The sequence below is a fragment of the Somniosus microcephalus genome, chromosome 13 (assembly GCF_052327205.1).
Source record: "Somniosus microcephalus isolate GS21.2 chromosome 13, FLI_Smic_1.0, whole genome shotgun sequence".
Taxonomy (NCBI): Eukaryota; Metazoa; Chordata; class Chondrichthyes; order Squaliformes; family Somniosidae; genus Somniosus; species Somniosus microcephalus.
In genome coordinates, this window is record NC_140999.1 from 171,438,898 (window position 1) to 171,460,833 (window position 21,936).

The following is a 21,936-nucleotide window of genomic DNA, read 5'->3' on the forward strand; positions in this document are numbered from 1 at the left end:
TTTCCATCACCATAATGTGGAGAGTTTTGATTCTACGAGGATTTCTATGAAGTAGAAAGGCTGGGCGTGTATAACTTTTCATACTATGTCCACTTGAACTGAAAATAACCAGCGATATAATGACAAATTTTGTCTTTCAAATTGGGTTGTTTCCAGAACATTTTCAGCCGTACAACACAAATAGTACTGATTTTTGGTGGTAGCTGCAAACTGAGGCGACAAATTAAAGCTGCTTTTATACCGAGGCCTGTGCTGGTACTGCCAGTTACTGATGCGCGCGGCTTGCAGAGCAGGCTATAGCCTGAAGGTAAACCTGCCAGATTCGATAAAGGCTGGCTAGCAGGAAGGCCTGATTTTAAAAAACAGGTCTTTCTGGTTACCAGCCTTTGCAAATCTATTCTAAAAGCAACTTCAAAGTATCACAACATTAGTGTATGGATGCAGCATTAAAAGCATGGCTCAAGTATGATTTGTATTTTTAATAAACTGGTATCAATTCACTAAATAAGTCTGGTGATAACACTTCAAGTACTTACACAAGGTGAGCAGTTCAGCTATGCTGACTCATAAGGAAATTACCAATCAGTTGATGCTGAGGGAAACTGTATGACTCAACCACAATGAAGTCATGGCCAGGAGCTCAATTCTGCCTATCACAATCTGTGCGGTTATTAGTTCATGAAATTACACAAAAAACTGATTCTTTTGTTACCAATTTATTAAATAATTACAGAATTCAAAATTATCAAATGTCAAGATTTTTATTAGAGTGGTATTAAAAAAAATTCACAGATGTGATCAATGTTCCTGTAAGACAAAGAATGGAGTTGAAATAACTCCTTTAAATATTGCACAGATTGAAAATGAAGACTTGAATAGTTGGGTGGTCCCTTCAAATAACAAAAAAAAACACCACCATCATAAGGCACATTTGCATTTATCTCACTTATATACATGATCTGCAAAGCCCCTTTTTGCATTAACACTGCACCAAATTTTTAAAGCTTCAACACAAATCGCGTTTATGTAAAGCTCCTTTGTAGAACCCCAGGTATACAGTTTGACCATGTATATGATTTACAGTAAAGGGCTGGTGTATGAAGCAAAAGGTCTGCAGCTGCAAGATCAAAAGTAAATGGTCTGCAAACAAAAGAGATCTTCTCCATGCATTGTGATTAGCCTAAATGCAGTTTGTTTGAAAGACAGTTCAAGCTGTCGGTTTTAGTCCCAATCTTACAATGTACCACACTGCCACACACTGGAGACAAGCAGTATTTTGGTATGCAAGGGTTATATGAAAATCAGCTTGAATGACTTGCATTTTAAATCACTGGTTCCCCATTTTCTAAACCAGACTTTTTTCACAATACATTTTCTTGTATGTGACTGTGTTGAGTGTCATCTGCCAAACAAGTTTTAGAATCTGAAAAATTAACTTATTTGAATCCCAGACTACCATACAGATGATGATGATCTTAGCACTAATGTTTTAAAAATGAAGTTTCACATCACCTTTAACAATGGACTACATTTTAAAAAATATTGTAAAAAAATCAAAGATAGCTACATTCACAGATAGAACTAACAAATAGAAATTAGTTTACCTTTTTAATAGTTCTGTACTCAAAAGTTACAAATGAATACCTCAGAGCTAACGTCACATTGCTATATCATAATCTATTGAGTCGTGATTAGAGGAAGTTGCCAGTTTTATCTTACAATTTCCCTCTAACAGAACCACAATTTAAAGTTACAATTCTTCAGCTCAGTAGTAAAGATCCATTATATACAAATGAAAAAATATTCTACTAATATCTTATGATTCAGACGCTTTGCACGTATTGAGGACTAAAGAACGTGCAAGAGAATTTCCAGTCCTGGTCATCCACACTACTTTGGGTTACCTTGACACTGCCCCTTTTGTTTTGTACTCAATACATCTGCTTCAATGACAGCAGTGTTATTTGAGAAAAACTACTATAAGACCAAATCTTAAAACATGAACTCTGCCACGTTGGTCAGTCAACATAAAACCTGAACAAATTAGGTAATCTGCAGTTCCTTGAAGTACAAGTATAGCTCATTTTATATCTGCAGTCAAAAGTACAGAATGCTAATAATGCTTACTATGTTGTAATCCCAGAATCTACAGTTTGCAGAGTGCAAAGCTACAATGGAGGCTCTGAGAATACTACTGAAAATAATTATTGCAACCCTTAAATTCAAGGGGTCTACAATCAACCGGACAGCCTTGAGAGAGAGAGAGAGAGAGAGAGAGAGATTTAACTTCCAGTTCAAGTGGGCAGACTTTTCAAGCTATTTCTCCAACCAGGAGAAATGCATTTTAATAGTCGTTTGCCAAGATGGATTTTACAACAGTATTAAGTAACACACTACTGCCCATCCACAGACTAGAACCAACCGACAGGTTTTTCATATCTACATTTCTACTCCCATTCACCACATTCCTTGATGCATGTGTTTAAGATGAAATCTTAATATTCTGTTTCTGAGATTCCAGTTCAGCAGCCCGCTGGAGTGCAACATCCACCAGCAACTGAAACCCACTGAAGTCCTGATGGAGCTCTGGTGGAGTGGGAGGAGGTGTGTTGAACAGTCCATTGTTGGGACTAGTTGAATCTGTGCACGTTCCCAAAGTAGTGGGGTTATCAGTGTTAAACAGAGGTCGAACTAACTCTTGGTCAGTCAGTTTTGAGGTTTTCTTACTGTCATTGCCAGAGTCTGGGCAGAAGAGTAAAGGCATGTCCTTAACCATCGATGTTGCTGCATGGCAGATGACAGAAGGCCGAACAGATGCAGACAAAAGAGTGGAGGTGGTAGCTGAAGTGGAATTCTCCAATGGGTTTGGTCCACCTACACTTCGAGATGGGTTCAGGTCAAAGGACTTGCTTTTGCGAGAAATGGTGAATTGATGAGGGTCTTTGCCGTCCTTCCGCAGCATATCTGGCAAAAGTCTTCTCCTTGCATTGATGAACCAGTTGGAGACCTTACATTTGAAAGCAAAGGCAAATAGTTATTTAACACATTGCTTGTGTTTCTTCATGACAACAAAATCATTAATAGGGAAGAAAAAAAAAAATCACACGATTGAGTTAAGGTTAGATTTTCCAACACTAAAATCCAGCTGGCTGGAAATCCTCAGATAATGCTACTAGATTCTGTAACCTAACACCATATAATTTAATGTAAATGTTCAGGATTTTTTTTTTTTTTTAAACATTCTTTTGTTGAGCCACCAGAAACCTTCACTCCCCACCCCAGTCTCTCACATTCTGAAGCAGAGGTTATTTACTGCTCTCACTTCAGCTTTCTGGTTTGCAGAACTTATCTGGACACCGGAAGACTAACCGTCACTTTATAAATGTAATAGTTTTGTGTCCATGATACTGGTTTACATTGTAAAAAATATTAAATGCAAACTATTTCTCAGCCTGCGATGGAGAGTCATTCTTCACCAGCCTGATTTCCCTTTCCTTCCTTTGCCCTTCTCATTTGTATTCCCTGCTGGTTCAATATGGTTACTGCTGTGGTTTGAAGCTTCTTAGCAGCCGCAGCAGTTCTATTTTCTGATGGAACTGATCACGCCAGCTCTGTATCAGCATGTTTTGTGTAGGATCACAGAGATTAGGAAGCTCCATTTACAAAAGGAGTTGCAAGATTTGATTTGAAGGAGCAGAAATTTTGAAGAGTGAAACAGCAACTCTACGCTGCTCAAATCCTCCAATTCGCTGTAGCCTAGACAAAGCCCTTGTAAACAAGCAGTGATGTGAAAGCCGTTTGCCTATCCCAGAACACATGACAGCATGGGTGCATGCTACACACTGATCAGGTTGTGTAACTTGAAACCAGTGCTGAAGGAATTGCCATTATGGCCCTTCAAATGTGGACTGAGCAACTTAATGTGTTGCACAAAGCATACTCAGTTAGTAGTGGGGGAGGGTGGTAATGACTAGAGTAGGCAGATGTAAGGAATCTGTGGCACAAGTAGAAAAAGGCAAAATGAGCGAAAACTGAATGTAAGACTATGCCTAAAATATACAAGCAACAGACTCAGAATTATAGATTTGTGGCTGTACAGTTGAAGCGCACTGCTTCACCGAATTTAACATTTCAAAAGTACTTAGCAAGTAAATCTTTTATTCAGTCCTTTGGGTTTTTTTTCAAAAAAGACATGCCCAGTCTCTCAGATTTTTTTAAAAAAAGTTTTAACTTTTTTGTTTGAATATTCAGCCTTCTTTCGTGATTTAGTCATTTATAATTTCATCGTACAAATCCCCGCTAAAGTCTGTTTACCAGCTATCTGAGCACCTAACTTCTGAATATTTGGCAGCCAAACAAAAAAACACATTGTATATGCCATGAGATAGTATGTTTGAAACTTGGAAATCAAGATAGTGGATTTTTTACATGCAATTAGAAAGAATGGGTATACATCAAAGATAAGCAGCAGCTGCGGGGGAGGGGCAATTTTGCCTTCAGGGGCACCACTTAAACTGCTTTTATATTGTTCCTTTAATTCAAATTCTGGGAACTGTTTCCCAGTGTTTATGCTGTTAAATCTCTTTTCCATAGCAGACTCACAGATCCAAACCAGGCCTATGAGTTTGCTGGCGGGCTACAGAAAACCGATTTAACAGCAGAAGCCCAGGTCTTGGAATTCAAATTGAAACACAAAAGCAACTCAAGTGATTTTAGTTTACTGGCCAAAGCTGGGCGCTTGCTTCGGCTGCCAATCAGAATCTTTAAAAAGGGAAAGTCCAGGCTGGCTCACCACTTTAATTTAACACACAGAAAACCTCTTTCTTTTAACACCCAGTTCCAGGCACTCGAGCAGATATTTATCATTCTTCTTGTGTCTACACATTTATTCAAACCAACCAAATCGGATAAAAAGGCAAAAGAAACTCGACTCATCCACCCACTAGCTACCAATAACAATTTTAGAAAAGCAAAAAAACTACCATTAAATACCGTCATGCATATTTGAATTCTATCCAAACTGCTGTTTGAAAGATGATTTTTTTTTAATGTTTCTTCGAGTTTCTTTTGCCTTTTTATCCGATTTGGTTGGTTTGAATAAATGTGTAGACACAAGAATGATAAATATCTGCTCGAGTGCCTGGAACTGGGTGTTACAAGAAAGAGGTTTTCTGTGTGTTAAATCAAAGTGGTGAGCCAGCCTGGACGTTCCCTGCAAGAAGTTTGCGGGAGTTCCCCTCACTTTCCTCTCCAGCAGCAGAGACACAATCAGCAGGTATTCATTATGGTTGGCGCTGGAATTAGAGGGAAACAAACACCAAATCTATGCATTCAGTAGGCCTTGGCTTTTGAAGACCACACTTCCTGCTGTTGAAATAGCCCTGTTTATTCTATGGGACAGATTCACCAACAAAAGCGAACAAAAAAGCATGACTTCAATAGAGATGAATTCTCTCTCTTCCTCCCCACAGCCCTGATCTCCTGTACTTAAGTTTTTTTTTTTTTATTTAAAAAAAAATAGCTTATTGATCAAATGTTAGTGTTGGAGAATTAGTCACTTTCCATTTTGATCACTTCAGTGCCAACATCAAGTACTTCCAGGTCAGGTATAGCATTTTGGAATGCAGAGTAAACTTCTTCCTCTTCCCGCCCAACAAAGCACGTTACTGCATCAACAACAACTTACATTTATATAGCGTGTTTAACATAGTAAAACGTCTCAAGGTGCTCCAGAGGAGCGTAGACAAACTTTGACACTGAGCCAAACATTAGGACAGGTGGCCAAAAAGCATGCTGGGAGAGGTAGGTTTTAAAGAGCCTCCTAAAAGGAGGAGAGGTTTAGGGAGGGAATTCCAGAGCTTTGGGCCTAGACGGCTGAAGGCACGACCGTCGATGGTGGCCGTTGGAAGGGTCAATGTCATTTCCCCATTTCCCGTGCCTGTAATCCTGTAGTCTCAGTGAGATTTTCCTATTAGATACCAAATTGGGGACAGTTTTGTTCTTGCCTATTAGGAAGCAGCTCAAGACTTCCCAAACTCATTTCACATATGATCTTTGCAACCAACAGGAGACTTTCATCCCTTTATTCTGCACTGGATTTGAAACCAGAGGTGGAAGTCTACCATCTATCCCACTGGTGATACTTAAAATACTCCGTTGAAGCGCCTTGGGATGTTTCACTACGTTAATGGCGCTATATAAATACAAGAAGTTGTTGTTATTACACCAACCATTGTTTTAATTCCTCTTCCTAATTAATATTGAGGATGGAGAAGTGAGATTCTGTTTTTGAATTAGACCACACCCTGCAGGTTACATATGCACTATGACGGGCAGGTATTATACATTTTTTCTAAATAAGTCCCCCTCCCCCCACCCCTTTGATTTTACTATGGAAGGGAATGTTGAGGAGGTAAAAGCTGCCGACTGTACTAAGCGAGAGGGTGAAAGGCAGGTGTGCGTTTTTTTTGTAACCTTCATAAGTTTCGCCGCTGGATCCTGGCAGCCTTTATATTTACAAACAAAAAGAGGAAGAGGAAATGCTAGAAACACTCAGCAATTCAAGCAGCATCTGTAAATAAAAGGAAAAATGTACGTTGACATACATTTAAACATTCAAAAGGGAACTGGATAAATACTTGAAGGGGAAAAAAATTACAGGGCTATGGGGAAAGTGTAAGGGAGTGGGATTAATTGGATAGCTCTACCAAAGAGCCGGCACAGGCACGACGGGCCGAATGGCTTCCTTCTGTGCTGTATCATTCTATGATTTAGGCGTAGCCCTTCACCAGAAAAGCCCTTGTTCTGATGAAGGCCTATGCCTGAAAAGTAAACACTTCTCCTTTCTACAGATTTCCAGCACCTGCAGTATTTGTTTCTACAGTTGCAAAATGAAACTTTTTTTTTTAAAGACATGTGATTTCAGATTTCCAGCACTCAGTTTTATTTTATTTCCTCAGACAATTTGGCTCCCATTTATAAACAAGTTCTTGGTCTTTTAAATAGAAGTTTGTGTGAGCAGTGTATTGGAAGGTAATTACAACTGCTGGGATTTGACGTAAGGGGTCTGGCAGCAACACCAAAGATATCTTAAATAACAACAGAAAAACGCTGGAAAAACTCAGCAGGCCAGGGCAGCATCCGTGGAGAGAGAAACAGAGTTAACGTTTCAGGTCGATGACCTCTGACGAAAGGTGATCGACCTGAAACGTTAACTCCGTTTCTCTCTCTCCACGGATGCTGCCCTGGCCTGCTGAGTTTTTCCAGTGTTTTCTGTTGTTATTTCGGATTTCCAGCACCCGCAGTATTTTGCTATCGTACCAAAGGTATCTTGTTGGGTTCACTCGGGCTTGGGAGACAATAGTTAAAAAAAAAACACAAGTCTGGCTTCGGGCAAGTTTACTTTGATTTTGTCACTGGCGGAGCTAGATCCAGTGGCACTAATAAGGCACTTCGCCCAATATAAAAGCAGCCTTAAACGATAGCTGTAAGCTCTCACACATCTCTGACTATCAGCAAATACAGGAAACTCTCGTTTAAACGGCACCTAAATATCCGGAATTCTCTATTAACTGGCAAAATTCTCACTCTGAAAACAACACCTCAATAACAGGCAATGTTGCCGAGTCAGAGTCTCCTGCGCTGGCTGAGTTAGTCAGTGGGGGTAGTTCTCCAAACTGGCACTACTCGGCTTCTTGGCGCTGTCGGAAGTCGGAACACCTCAATACCTCTGTAACTGGAGTCTGACTCTCCCGCGCTGCCGGTAGTCTCTTCTGATCCGCCATTTTACAGGGGTACTGTGTGTCTCCCATGCTGCTGGTAGTCATTGCATTACCCTCAACTGGCAGTACTGTACTTAATCAAGCATCTTCCACCATCCATTTAACACAACATTCTGTAGGTGGGTACCCAATTACTGTATACTGCACATTTCTTGATTTTTTTCATTTTTCTTTGTTAAAAATAGCCTCGGTAGATAACCCTCTCTGTCATCCAGAATTTTTGATCAACACGGCAGTCCCATCGGTGCCGGATACCAAAGAGTTTCCTGTAGATGCAAACGATCTCACCCAAAGCAGTTAACCACTATTGTCAAGTCAGCGAAAATGATCTACTTTGAAACAGGACTTTGTTGCTAAAACAACACAAACACAGTTCCAGAGATCCGGTACGGTAAAACTTTCCAACACACAGAGTCTCTTCTGCAGCTCTCCCGATGCCTCAACTGTTTACCCAATATGGATCCTGGCCGTAGAGACAGAAAAGTGCCACATACAAATGTTGACTTGTGTTCACGCAACAAATGCTGGCTGACCCGCTGAGTGTTTCCAGCGTTTGCTGTTTTGTGACCTGCGTCCAACTACTGGTTCTTTTAAAAAGGATTTTTTTTTTTTAAAGCAGAAAATGGTGGAAACACTCAGCAGGTCAGTCAGCATCCATGGAGAGAAGCAAAAAACTAATGTTTCCAGTGACCTAGCTTTTGGTCACCTGCCCCAATATCTCCTTATATGGCTCGGTGTCAAATTTTGTTTTATAACGCTACTGTGAAGCACCTTGGGACGTTTAAAGACGCTATATAAATACAAGTTGTTGTTGTTGACCCTTTGTCAGAATTGTTTCAGACTCACAGCACCTGCAATTTTTTGCTTTTTGTTTCTATCTTTTAACAGGGAATTAGTCGCTTGAAAAAGACACTATTAAAGTGTACGTAAAACAAGTGAAAGAGTGGGATTGAATGCCTGTGGGGGAAAAAAAATACTGGTGCAGATTTTATAGGTTAAATGTTAAAAGCATAGAAAGAAACCATTCTATGATTCTGTGGTCTGTGTTGAGTTAACTGATCTCAGCCAGGGAATTTAAAAATGGAAAGTAAAGAAGCCAGGGCTCCCCTTCCTGATCACTACCTGGTGACAGGACAGGACTCAGTTGTGAGGCACACCAGAGAAGAATAGCCTGCCAACACTCACTGACTAGGGTCACACATGAATAGCGGCCACTTGGGTAGGGTACTGGAGAAATAGGGGTCGAGTGGGAAAGCACTCTTCTCAAACTATTTTACACACCCAAAGTTGTTAAGCGAGTGTGGCACAGTACAGATCACCGAGGCAGTAGTTTCATGCTTGTGTGGGGACCCCCTACAATTACTAATATGCTCCCACAGGACCCCAGGCCAAATTCTGAAAGACAGAAGCAGGGTACCCAAAGGGAAACTCTATCATTCCAGAAAACATTTTTTAATGAGTGTATATATACAGGAACAGCAATAAAGTGCTACTAAGTCAACAAGTATGAAAGTCTGATGGCATTGTGACCTTTTCCCCAGAAGTCACACAAGGTGGCAAAAATGTGAGTCTTAAACTGCTGTAAGAGTCCAATAAAACCTCAAGATTTCTGTTCAAATAGAATACTTCATCAGCACATTCTAAAAAGAATGTGCTGTAGGCTATCCTGGCTTAAGCCACAGGAATTTTTACTGTTGCAATCCATTTTTTAAAAAAGTTCCTTTTGCTCTATCTACTTTAACAATTTTTTTTAACTAGTGCCATCTTTATGAGTAACTCTGAACAACCCAACTGAAAACAGATTAAGTCTTTCACGAACATGAAGCAACTTCAGTTTCTAACCACATAAATGCTGGATTAGCAAGGAATGAGTGAGCCAGCCTCCATTTAGGATTTTCAGGTGAGTCTAATCTAAACAACCCTAATCCATCAAAAAAAACTCCGAAATCCACATCTGACCTTCTGCATTTAAGGAGCCCGAGATGCTATATGCACTTTGCTATGTCTTGCGCATGCTGAAATTAGGCGGACATCTGATATGACCCACCTTTTGTTGCGCAGGGTTGTGGCCAAATTCTTCATTTCAAATGCATTCCAATGGGAATGGATACTCCATCAAGGGCAGGATTTGTGCTAGATTGAATTTTGGAAACTGGAGGGTAAACAGGATGTGGATTCACCTCGGACGTCTACTTCCCAGCAGCCTACTTTTTGTCTGAAGTAATCTATCACAGGGACACAGATGCATAGCAGGCTGCAGTGTGTGTGTGTGCACATAGCAATATACGTCAAAAGAACAGACCCATCTGGACAGCAGCACAGGCGCCCCACTGAGATCTTGCAATCGTACTTCTTTTTATAACCGAGGTTCTTTGAAAATTGGCTCTGAGGATTTGCAGTTTTTCCTTCCTATTAGTGAGACTGCCCTTTTATGCTGCGGGGTGTATTAGCAACAGGAGGGGAAAAGATGTGGCTACCAACAGTCCACCTGCATCAAGCCCCTCATTTCTGCATCTCCAATTGCAGTGATTTTTTAGACGACTGATACAGTGCATGAACTCATCTGTGTATTGGTGAAAAATCCTACAAGAACCTTTTATGAAAATGTTCTTTTCCCCATATCTACTGAAGATACTAATTCATCCTGTGGTATGATACCACAGGTGCCTACAGCCCTCTAGTACCTTGGCTAGATGGTTATTTTTCACATGTTAACTCAAGACAATACTGACGTGCTAACTCAACCATGGGCCGGGGTGGGGGGAAGCAACCCTAAGGCCAATTCTATCATTGCCCAACAATCCCACGTGTGCACTTTCCAGAAGGGATCACTGGATAGCAATCAGTAATGGAAACCCTGGCTGAATTTCTTCCCCCCCACCCCAAAGCTTAGGCTTATTGAGGCCAATTGTATTGTCTGTACCAATGCACCCCAACCAAGATCAATGCCAACTCTACACAGAGCAGAGCAGAGGTTGAAACTTAGGCCTTGCTGGTTCATATGGCCCACTGCCTCATCAGTGGGAGCAAAGAAGTGTTTTTAATGTTTATGCACCAACTACTGTGAGCACATACACCCATAAGTTATTTCTCCATTGTTTTATTGAGAAAAGCTTCAGAAGAGCAGAGGTAACCAAGCTCGCGGTCACTTTTTCAGGTTACAATAGCACTTCTTTGCACACTGGCTTTCAAAGTCTGTGAAAAGGACGAGTTCCATTTAAGCCACTTAAGTTCTGATTTTTGGTTCGGGATGTTTATAAGCAAATCTTTGCGGCACGGTTATAAATGAGGCATGTAAGGGAACCACAACACTAAAAATCAGCTAGGACAACAGAAAATGCTGGAAAAACTCAGCAGGTCAGGCAATCAGCTCCTGCATCATAGAAACATAGAAGATAGGAGCAGGGGTAGGCCATTCGGCCCTTCGAGCCTGCTCCGCCATTCAACGAGATCATGGCTGATCATCCAAACCCTAGCACCCGGTCCCTACACCGACAGCCATCCCACACAAGCCCTATCCCCGTAACCCCACGTATTTAATCCCCCCTAACACTAAGGGCCAATTTTTTTATCATGGCCAATCAACCTAACCCGCACATCTTTGGACTGTGGGAGGAAACCGGAGCACCCGGAGGAAACCCACGCAAACACAGGGAGAATATGCAAACTCCACACAGACAGTCACCCGAGGCCGGATTTGAACCCGGGTCCCTGGCGCTGTGAGCCAACAGTGCTAACCACTATGCCATCCTGAATTCAAATGCTAGATTTTTCAACAGAAGGCTCTGTAAACCAAGTATACCAAGCATTGGGAAACTAGGCGTGACAAGGTACATATTTGCACTTGTCTTAGGAACAAATGACCCTCCCCTCCACCCCCCTTAAATGATTGTTTCTTTTTAACCACTGGTCACAATTTGCATTGCAGCGATTTTGTTGCAATTCAAACAGCCCAGTACGAGTATTTTGCATCAAGCATTAGCATTTGGAGAATAGACAAGCAATGGGGAAGAAACAAAAGAAAGGCAAATCAATACAAATACAAATGTTAACTTGTAAATCACTATTGTGGGTACAAAGGGATAATGTGACTCCACAGCATAGTAACAACGATCAGAAAGTATGTTTTAGAACAGTAGAAAATGAAAACTAAAATTTACACGGAATTTTTTAAAAAGAAGCAATTTACTCCCAATTTAAGATTTTCTGATAAGCCAGCTGTAAAACCAACCAAGTATTTTGTTACTGGGAGGCTAGGGGGCAAGGAAATCACTTCTGGAAAGAAAGACTTGCATTTATATAGCACCTTTCACAACCTCACTGTGTCCCAAAGCACTTTACAGCCAAATAAGCACTTTTGAAGTGTAGTCGCTGTTGTAATGTCGGAAATGCGCCAGCCAATTTGTGCACAGCAAGCTCCCACAAACAGCAATGAGATAAATGACCAGGTCATCTGTATTTTTTAGGTGTTGGCTGAAGGATAAGGTTAGCCTTCGACACCGGAAGAACTCCCCGCTCTTCTTCCAATAGAGCCCTGCGATCTTTTACATCCACGCGAGACGGCAGATGGGGCCTCGGTTTAACAAAATTGCATCCTACGTGACTGTGGTAAATTAGCCTTCCTCATCCTTCTCGACCTGTCTGCAGTCTTTGACACAGTTGACCACACCATCCTGCTCCAATGCCTCTCCTCCACTGTCCAGCTGGGTGGGACTGCCCGCGCCTGGTTCCATTCCTGTCTATCCAGTCACAGCCAGATAAGCATCTGCACCGTTACCTCTGGAGTCCCCCAAGGATCTATCCTTGGCCCCCTCCTATTTCTCATCGACGTCCTGCCCCTCGGCGACATCATCCAAAAACACATCAGATTCCATGTGTACGCGGACGACACCCAGCTCTACCTCACCACCACCTCAACCCATCCACTGTCTCTGATTTGTCACACTGCTTGTCTGACGACCAGTACTGGACGAGCAGAAACTTCATCCAACTAAATATTGGGAAGACTGAGCCACTATCTTCGGTCCCCGCCACAAACTCCGTTCCCTAGCCATCCCGCTCCCTGGCCATCCCTCTCCCTAGCCACTGTCTGAGGCTGAACCAGACCATTCGCAACCTTGGTGTTGTATTTGACCCGGAGATGAGCTTCCGACCAGATATCTGCTCAATCACCAAAATCTCCATAATATAACCTGTCTCTGTCCGTGCCTCAGCTCATCTGCAGCTGAAATCCTCATCCATGCCTTTGTTACCTCTCGGCTTGACTATTCCAATGCTCTAATAAAATTGAGCTCATCCAAAACTCTGCTGCCCATATCCTAACTCGCACCAAGTCCCGTTTACCCATCACCCCCGTGCTTGTCCCACATTGGCGCCTGGACCGGCAACGCCTCGATTTTAAAATTCTCATCCTTGTTTTCAAATCCCTCCATGCCCTCGCCCCTCCCTATCCTTGTAATCTCCTCCATCCCTACAACCCTCAGAGATCTCTGCACTCCTCTAATTCTGGCCTCTTGCACATCCCCAATTTTAAGAGCTCCACCACTGGCGGCCGTGCCTTCAGCTGCCCAGGCCCCAAGCTCTGGAATTCCCTCCCCAAGCTCTCTGCCCTCTACCTCCTTTAAGATGCTTCTTAAAACCTCTCTCTTTGACCAAGCTTCTGTCCTAATATCTCCTTATGTGGCTTGGTGTCAAATTTTGCTTTCTCATGCTCCTGTGACGTGCCTTGGGATGTTTTACTACTTTAAAGGCGCTATATAAATGCAACAACTTGTTGTTTCATCTGAAAGATGCCACATCCGACAGAAGTGCCAGCTTAAGATTATGTGCTCAAATCTCTGGAGTGGGCCTTGAACCCTCATTTTGACTCAGAGTGCTGCCGCTTACATCAGATGTCACCAACAACATATCAGTGCTGCACACTAAACAATGTTACAACATTAATTTGGGTAAAATAATTAATAGCTTATACAAGCGCACTAGCTGGCCTGTGACGTGGCTCACGGTTAGTCCGGAACACGATTGTGACGATTAGTTGCCGAGAGGCAGCGGTGTTTAATCTTGCCTGTCCATTTTAGGCCACTGCTCAGGTACTGCCTAGGGGAAGTGGTCTAAATCGACAGATCCTGAAGCTAATGGGTGAGGGATGTTTCTGTAGTTTTGTAAATCCCCAGCTCCTGCTGGTGAAGAAAAGCTAGGGTATCAAGGTTAGAGAAACGACAGATACACTTGCTCATTTCTTCCCCCAATATACTTATGACCCATGTTCCCTGTAATTTTTTGGGGCCCTGCACGGCCCCTTTAAGGGCTGCGCAGGCCATTCAAAATACCAGGCATGTGTGGTTTTTACATTGAAATGCCGGGAAGCCGGCTGCGCGGGTTCCCTGGAATAGTGCGCGGCCGGGCACCTTACAGGGAACATTGCTTGTGATGCTTGCAAGTCTGATGTCTGAAGTGTGACAGGCACGCCATAGACCCAAGATCATTTCTTCTGATAAAATATAAATGTCTGCCTACATAAGTCACTTCAAAAAGTAATTAATTGTATAATTTGAGACACAGACATGATTTCAGTGCAAGACTATTACGAACATAAACTGATCAAATGACATCTATCTGAAAATATTAAAAGCAGGGGATTACCAATGGCAGACTCCACTTACACCAGCATCATCTGTGTAACTGGCAGTATCAGGAGAGGCCAACTGATACACTGGTTTAAAGGTCAATCTTTTGTTGCTTTGCAACTCTATAAAAGACTGCAATCTATATTTTTAAATCAAACATCTACCTGACATTTACTACATATGCAGTCATTTTTGTTTACATACTTTGGAGGTGTACCCAATGGAAAGTTGGGCTTGGTGGAAATGAATCCCTTTGTAACCAGGACATGTGGTGAATGTAACCTGAATGTGAAGGCTTAGCTCTTCATTAATTACAAGGAAATACTAGATATCCTAACCTAACATCTGCTGCTCACAACTCATTTACTTAGTCAGCCATTCGATTACAGCATGGAAAAATACTTATTTGCATTCAGTGTGGCTCCTGGAATCTGCACACACCAGGCATAGTGAGGGAATCAGATGGGACTCGTTTTTATTGCTTCCACAGAAATACACTTTTTAAAAAGGTGAAAAAGATGCTCGTTACCCTTCAAGCTAAAGCACAATCTTCCTGATGAATCCACCCTTTAATGCCCAGTAGCACAATTTAATTAAATATTTTGGTAATGCATGTCCAGGGCTGCCTAACTCAGGTTAGGTGATTGGGCAGATGCATGGCAGGTACAGTATAATGTGGATAAATGCGACGTTATCCACTTTGGTGGCAAAAACAGAAAGGCAGATTATTATCTGAATGGCAATAGATTGGGAGAAGGGGAAGTGCAACGAGACCTGGGTGTCCTTGTGCACCAGTCGCTGAAGGTAAGCATGCAGCTGCAGCAGGCGGTTAAGAAGGCAAATGGTATGTTGGCCTTCATAGCGAGAGGATTCGAGTACAGGAGCAAGGATGTCTTGCTGCAGTTGTACAGGGCCTTGGTGAGACCACACCTCGAGTATTATGTGCAGTTTTGGTCACCTTATCTGAGGAAGGATGTTCTTGCCATGGAGGGAGTGCAGCGAAAATTCACCAGACTGATACCTGGGATGGCAGGAATGACGTATGAGGAGAGATTGGGTCGATTGAGCTTATATTCGCTGGAGTTTAGAAGAATGAGAGGGGATCTCATTGAAACTTATAAAATTCTAACAGGACTAGACAGACTAGATGCAGGAAGGATGTTCCCGATGGCGGGGGAGTCCCGAACCAGGGGTCACAGTCTAAGGATAAGGGGTAAGCCATTTAGGACAGAGATGAGGAGGAATTTCTTCACCCAGAGAGTGGTGAACCTGTGGAATTCTCTACCACAAAAGGTTGTGGAGGCCAATTCATTAAATATATTCAAGAAGGAGTTAGATATATTTCTTAAGGCTAAAGGGATCAAGGGATATGGGGAGAAAGCAGGGACAGGGTACTGAATTTGGATGATCAGCCATGATCTCATTAAATGGCGGAGCAGGCTCGAGGGGCCGAATGGCCTACTCCTATCTTCTATGAATTCACCAGTGAAATTCTATCTCTTAACAGGTTTATTTAATTTTAAAATGTTGTTTTGGAAGCAATAATATATATATATATAAAAATGAAACTCAATTACTTTTCCAGACAACTAAAGCTTATAGTAAACAATACCAAAAGGAGTTTCTCTTCCTAATTCCTATGAGACAGACGGGACCACAGGCAACAAACACTGACAGGAAATGACTTTCGTAACAATGTTCCAGACCAACTTGGGCATGTCAACTGAGTTAATATTTTGACTGCAGCACACTGACTGTCAGAGACATCATGAGTGTACGAGGCTCTTCCTTTTATCCCATGCTTTTCAGTCAATTGGTTATAAACTTGCCTCCAAACCAGTTTAAAGATCCATTTTACTGCTTTAGTCTGTAATAAAATGTCCATTAAGTCTCAGTCACAGCTCTCTGTAAATTTAATAGGGCCACATGAAAGAAAAAATGCTTAGATCGATTACAAGAAATCACAAAGACTGTGGCCATGCGACAACAGAGCTCCATGTAGGAACTGGTTGGTTTCACTTTTACGAACAGCTTCAACAATCAGCTGTACGTCCCCAAAAAACCCTAACACAGTCACACTCTATGACTGGAGCTAAGCCAGGACCATATTACAATACCTCCCTTCAAAAGAAAACTCATGTTAGAAAACATCCTGAAAGTGAATAAACTCCAATCCATGCCATGTTAATATGTTAAAAACTGCCACAGCTTCAACAAAAACAACCTGTATAGAGCGCCTTTAACACAGGAAAACATCTCAAGTTACTTTACAGAGGCAGAAGGAAAAATGAACACCAAGCCAAATGAGAAATACTAAGAGGGGGGGAGAAAATGCTGGGTTAAAGAGGAGGTTTTAAAGAAGATCTACGAGTGAGGGGCGGAGGGTCTTTGAACCTCAGTGGCTAAAGGTATAGCTGCCAATGGTGGGGCGAAGGGAGGGGGAGTAGACAAGAGCCCAAATACTCTACAAAAGTTGGGAGTTTTTTTTTTGAACGCAATGCTCCCTCAGTGAACATAAAACAAAGGCGAGAACAGACCACCATATACAGCAATGCTCACCCTGTTAGTAAGACTAATTCCTGGAGAAGATAATAAAAAAACAATGGCCTAAGGAAACTTCCCCCACCCCTTACGGCAATCAAGCAGATTGTGGTTATCCATGATGCATCACTAGAAACACTTAAACTCCCCCCCTCCCCTCCCCCAGCCAATATGTCCTTAGCAACACAGGACCATACAGCAGGGGTGTTCAACCTGCTGCCCTTGAGCCCTGACAATCTGGCTCTTGAGGACCAAGTAACTCAACCCTATTTGCATTTAGATTTATTTGCCCTGTTTTGAATTTCATGGCCCCAGGGGTTTGTAAAGGGATGATTTTAACACTGTTGCCTATTGGTGAATAAATCCTAAATCAGAACACCAAGATCTATTAGGATCAACTACTTGAAGATATATGCAAATTAACTGAACGTGGATCTAAACTTTATATGCGGCCCCTGAGGCTCTGGCATGCATCAAACACCCCTTGCTCATCCCAACAGTCAGCCCTTATACCTCTAATACATTCATTCTTTTTAAGACTTCAACCCCCCGCAAAAAAAAAGTGCCTCCTGTGCCACATGTCATCCTTGACAGACAGGCTGTTCCCAGGCCTCCCTCTCTGCCACTCTAAAGTTGATTGTTAGGCAGATGCACAAGAGCAATTTGAGGATTAGCCGTCCCCTGATTTTTTCTCTCTCCCTCCCTACCAGTGCCTCCATGGCACAGCCGAGGTCAAGAACTCAAGTGGAGGAGGGCAGTCAAGCGCAGCCCAAGTGTCCATACCCTGACCACGCTCTCCTAGTTTGGGTAAAGCTAAAGTGCTGCACACAAACACAAGGCTGGAAACGCCACGATTTTGCAACCGGCCATACCTGCAAGACTGTTAGATTCGCCTGGCCAGACAGGCTCAGCTTCTCCTGCTCCGATGGATAGGCGTTGAGCCTGTGCTCGTACAGCCAGTCCCGCAGGATCTTCACCGACTCTTTGGAAAAAATAACGTGCCGCTTCCTCTTTTTGGAGCTGGTCATGTCCGAGGTCAAGCTGCTGCTGCCGTCGTCTTCTCCCGTCTCGCTGTCCGACATGGCCATGGCCCCTGGTCTCCTCTGGCTGCTGCTGAAGGCTGCAGAGACACAAACAGAGAGAGAGAGGGGGGGAAAGAGACAGAGAGAGGGAGCGTCAGTTACCAGGCGTTACTCACACATCACAAACTCCAACACAAAGCCAGCGGGCACCCACCATTCCACCCAGATCACAACACCAACCCCACTTCAAACAAACAGGGGGAGGAGGAGATGGGGGGGGAGGGGAGAAAAAGTTTTAAAGTTGCTCGCAAAGCAGTGAAGCGGAACCAAGCCCCACTCCACAATGTTTTTTCCCTTTTTAAAAACACACACACACACAAAAGGTGCTCTTTATGTCTGCCTCAAAGGGGGGGGGGGAAATGCAATCATCTCTAAGGGAACAAACCAGCATCCTGTTAAAAACTCTTTTCAACAACAACAACAACAACAAAAGTTTTATATCTAGAAATGAAAAAAAAAGCAGATAATAAACTTTGGAACCAACTTTGCCGCCATTGACAAGTGGCTGAACACTGTCCCTTTTGTTGCTGTGAAACAGGAACTCGCGCGGGTATTCCCAGCTCAAACTAACCCCATCTGTCAGATCAACAGTCCCAAGAGGAAGTTCTGTGACTTAAAATAAACTTTTTTTTTTGGTTTGGGGGGGGGGGGGGGAGGGGGGAAGAGAAGCAGTTAAGTCTGCAAAAAGTTTCCTCATTTAAAGCCTCGTGTTTGAAATCCCAGGTTCTGCTTAGTGAACTAACTCCATTCCCCTCCTCCCTCCCTCTCCTTGGCTTTTTAAAAAAAAATTAAAACATAGACACATACAAAAATAGGCTTTGGGACGCATGCTTCGCCGCAACAGCAACAAAAGGAGCCGAACACGCCGACTCCAGCGCTTTGATAAAACAGATGCCATGCTTTCCTCCCTTTACAAGCAAGGCATCGGGAGAGAGCAGAACCCATTCCGCAGACAAGGCCACTCACTCACTCACTCACTCCCACAAATGGGACTGCATGTATTTCTCCCCCTTCCAAAAAAGAAAATACTTTTTCGGTTCCTCCACCAGATTCCCAGCCGGGGAGGAAGGAGAGACAAAAACATAAATAATCCCAAAGCAACTACTCCCCCGTCCCAAAATAAACCTCCACACAGCAACCTCCAGCCCTCCTATTGTTTAGGACGCCAGCGCTTTGACAGCGTGCCAGTTACACCGTTTCCCTGCACCAAGGTCACACCTAACCTACCTTTCTTTGCAGCTTTCATCTTGTTCCACTTTTTTTTTTAGTGTTGCTGTCGGACGATGGAGTTTGGATTTTGTAGCTTCATATAAAAGTGCAAAAGGGAGGTGGGGGGAGGAGAGGAGAGGAGGAGGAGGGGGGGGAAAGAGCTGAGCACGTTGTGTGTGTGTGTTGTGTGTAGCAGCGCTGTTGCTGCTCCACTCGTCTTCCCCCTCCCACCTCTCTTGCGAGGACAGCGTGGCGCAGTTAAACAAAGCTTCGGCTGGTTCGCTTGCCTCTCTCTCTCTCTCTCTCTCTACCTGCTGCTGATCCTGATCGCAGTGCCTCCACTCCACTCCTGACAACTCTCTGACAGCTCACCCCGGAAACGACCTGCCGCTGACGTCAGCTGCAATCACAACTTGCTCTCTTGGATCTGCGACCAGCAGCAATGTGACACACACACACTCACTCACTCGCTCACACAAAGCTCCCGCAGTGTCACAACTTCCACGCAATCCCCATCACTGCAGCAACACCGGATCATTTGCAACTATTATTAAATTATTATGTCTGGCCGCTGTTACACGCCAGAGCTTCTTTGGAACGATTTTTTTTTTTTGCTTTTTTTTTTCCTCTTTAGGGGAAGTAATAGGCCAATAATTGGCTTGTTTTGCAAACCAAAAAAATAATAATTCATCTAAACCCTGGTTAGCTAAGCGTAAACATCGAACAAAATATATCCGTTTTAAAGGAACAGCGTCTTCATTTGAAAACAACCCTTTTTTTAATGTTTGCCAAATACACATATGACACAAAATGCATTTCGAAACTATAATCCAGAAAAGACTTGGTGATGAATGCTTAATATGTTTTTGTGATAGTTCCAAAATCCGCTAGCTGCTAACACATTTAAAATAAAGGGGTCAGCGCCAGGTTAATGTCATAGAAGACATTAAGCGTTTGAATATATGACATTGTAAACAGTCATTTCTTAGGTTTATATTGCAGGAGCATCTTTGTCACTTGCACATGATGTCATTGTGATTGAAATGGTGGCTGACCTTTCCCCCCTCCCCAGGGATGAACAGTTTTTTGCTTGATGGTTTTTCAACTGTACAGTAAAACGAATTCAAATGTATGGCTTTTTACCAAAAAAAATCCACACCCCTTATAGCCTTTAACACACGTTCGGCAGCAGACAAGCTTCAAGGCCTCCACAAGTGCCACCAAGCCTCACTCCTGGGAGGTGTGTGACATTGGTCTGAGAATGATTAGCTTGCTGCATTTTTTATTCTGTTAGTTTCCCCCACATCAACACCACCCCCCCCCCCCCCCGCCGCCCTTCTTCTCGCTTCAGCACAGCTGAGACCTCGGTGATGTGGGCGAGTGAACTTGCATCCCCACTTCTGTGGCACTGTCCATTTGTGTTGTAGATTGTTCTGCCACTAAGGCTGGACTTCCTGCCCTCCCTCTGCCGATTTTCTTTTGGCAGAATTACGGTGGGTAGCAAGAGGAAAATGTGCTTTGCTGTGTCCTCACCCATTTTAAACCCCTCCACCTTTCTGCTGGAAGTGATGATATGTAAACATAGAAACATAGAAGATAGGAGCAGGAGTAGGCCATTCGGCCCCTCGAGCCTGTTCCACCATTCAATGAGATCATGGCTGATCATCCAAACTCAGTACCCTGTCCCTGCTGTCTCCCCACATCCCTTGATCCCTTTAGCCTTAAGAAATATATCTAACTCCTTCTTGAATATATTTAATAAGTTGGCCTCAACTGCCGTCTTCGGTAGAGAATTCCACAGGTTCACCACTCTCTGGGTGAAGAAATTCCTCCTCATCTCTGTCCTTAAATGGCTTACCCCTTATCCTTAGACTGTGACCCCTGGTTCTGGACTCCCCCACCATCGGGAACATCCTTCCTGCATCTTCTCTGTCTAGTCCTGTTAGAATTTTAGAAGTTTCAATGAGATCCCCTCTCATTCTTCTAAACTCGAGTGAATATAAGCCTAGTCGACTCAATCTCTCTTCATACGTCATTCCTGCCATCCCAGGTATCAGTCTGGTGAATCTTCGCTGCACTCCCTCCATGGCAAGAACATCCTTCCTCAGATAAGGCGACCAAAACTGCACACAATACTCAAGGTGTGGTTTCACCAAGGCCCTGTACAACTGCAGCAAGACATCCTTGCTCCTGTACTCAAATCCTCTCACTGTGAAGGCCAACATACCATTTGCCTTCTTAACCACCTGCTGCACCTGCATGCTTACCTTCAGCGACTGGTGTACAAGGACACCCAGGTCTCGTTGCACTTCCCCTTTTCCCAATCTATTGCCGTTCAGATAATAATCTGTCTTCCTGTTTTTTGCCACCAAAGTGGATAACCTCGCATTTATCCACATTATACTGCATCTGCCATGCATCTACCCAATCACCCAACCTGTCCAAATCATACTGAAGCTTCTCTGCATCCTCCTCACAGCGCACACACCCACCCAGCTTTGTGTCGTTTGCAAACTTGGAAATATTACATCTAGTTCCCTCGTCTAGATCATTAATATATATTGTGAATAGCTGGGGTTCTAGCACCGATCCCTGCAGTACCCCACTAGTCACTGCCTGCCACTTGGAAAAAGACCCGTTTATTCCAAATAAAGGCAGGCATACCGAAATGACAAAAATGTGTCATTAAATGCAATT

General features: G+C 43.1%; 1 protein-coding gene across 4 annotated transcripts; it reads right to left on the reverse strand.

Moving 5' to 3' along the window:
* Positions 1 to 700: 700 nt before the first annotated feature.
* LOC147108770 (homeobox protein TGIF2-like) lies at positions 701 to 19,748 on the reverse strand. 4 transcript variants are annotated; one of them, XM_086005589.1, is made up of 3 exons: positions 19,551 to 19,748; positions 17,821 to 18,068; positions 701 to 3,007 (listed from the first exon to the last, which is right to left on the reverse strand). In XM_086005589.1, the coding sequence occupies exons 2-3, from the start codon at positions 18,034 to 18,036 to the stop codon at positions 2,483 to 2,485; spliced, it is 741 nt and encodes a 246-aa protein (XP_085861715.1). In that variant the 5' UTR covers positions 18,037 to 18,068; positions 19,551 to 19,748; the 3' UTR covers positions 701 to 2,482. The 4 variants fall into 4 exon arrangements, with proteins under 4 accessions (XP_085861715.1, XP_085861713.1, XP_085861716.1 ...); XM_086005587.1 differs by having other exon boundaries at positions 19,258 to 19,747; XM_086005590.1 differs by lacking the exon at positions 19,551 to 19,748 and adding an exon at positions 18,997 to 19,215.
* Positions 19,749 to 21,936: the final 2,188 nt, after the last annotated feature.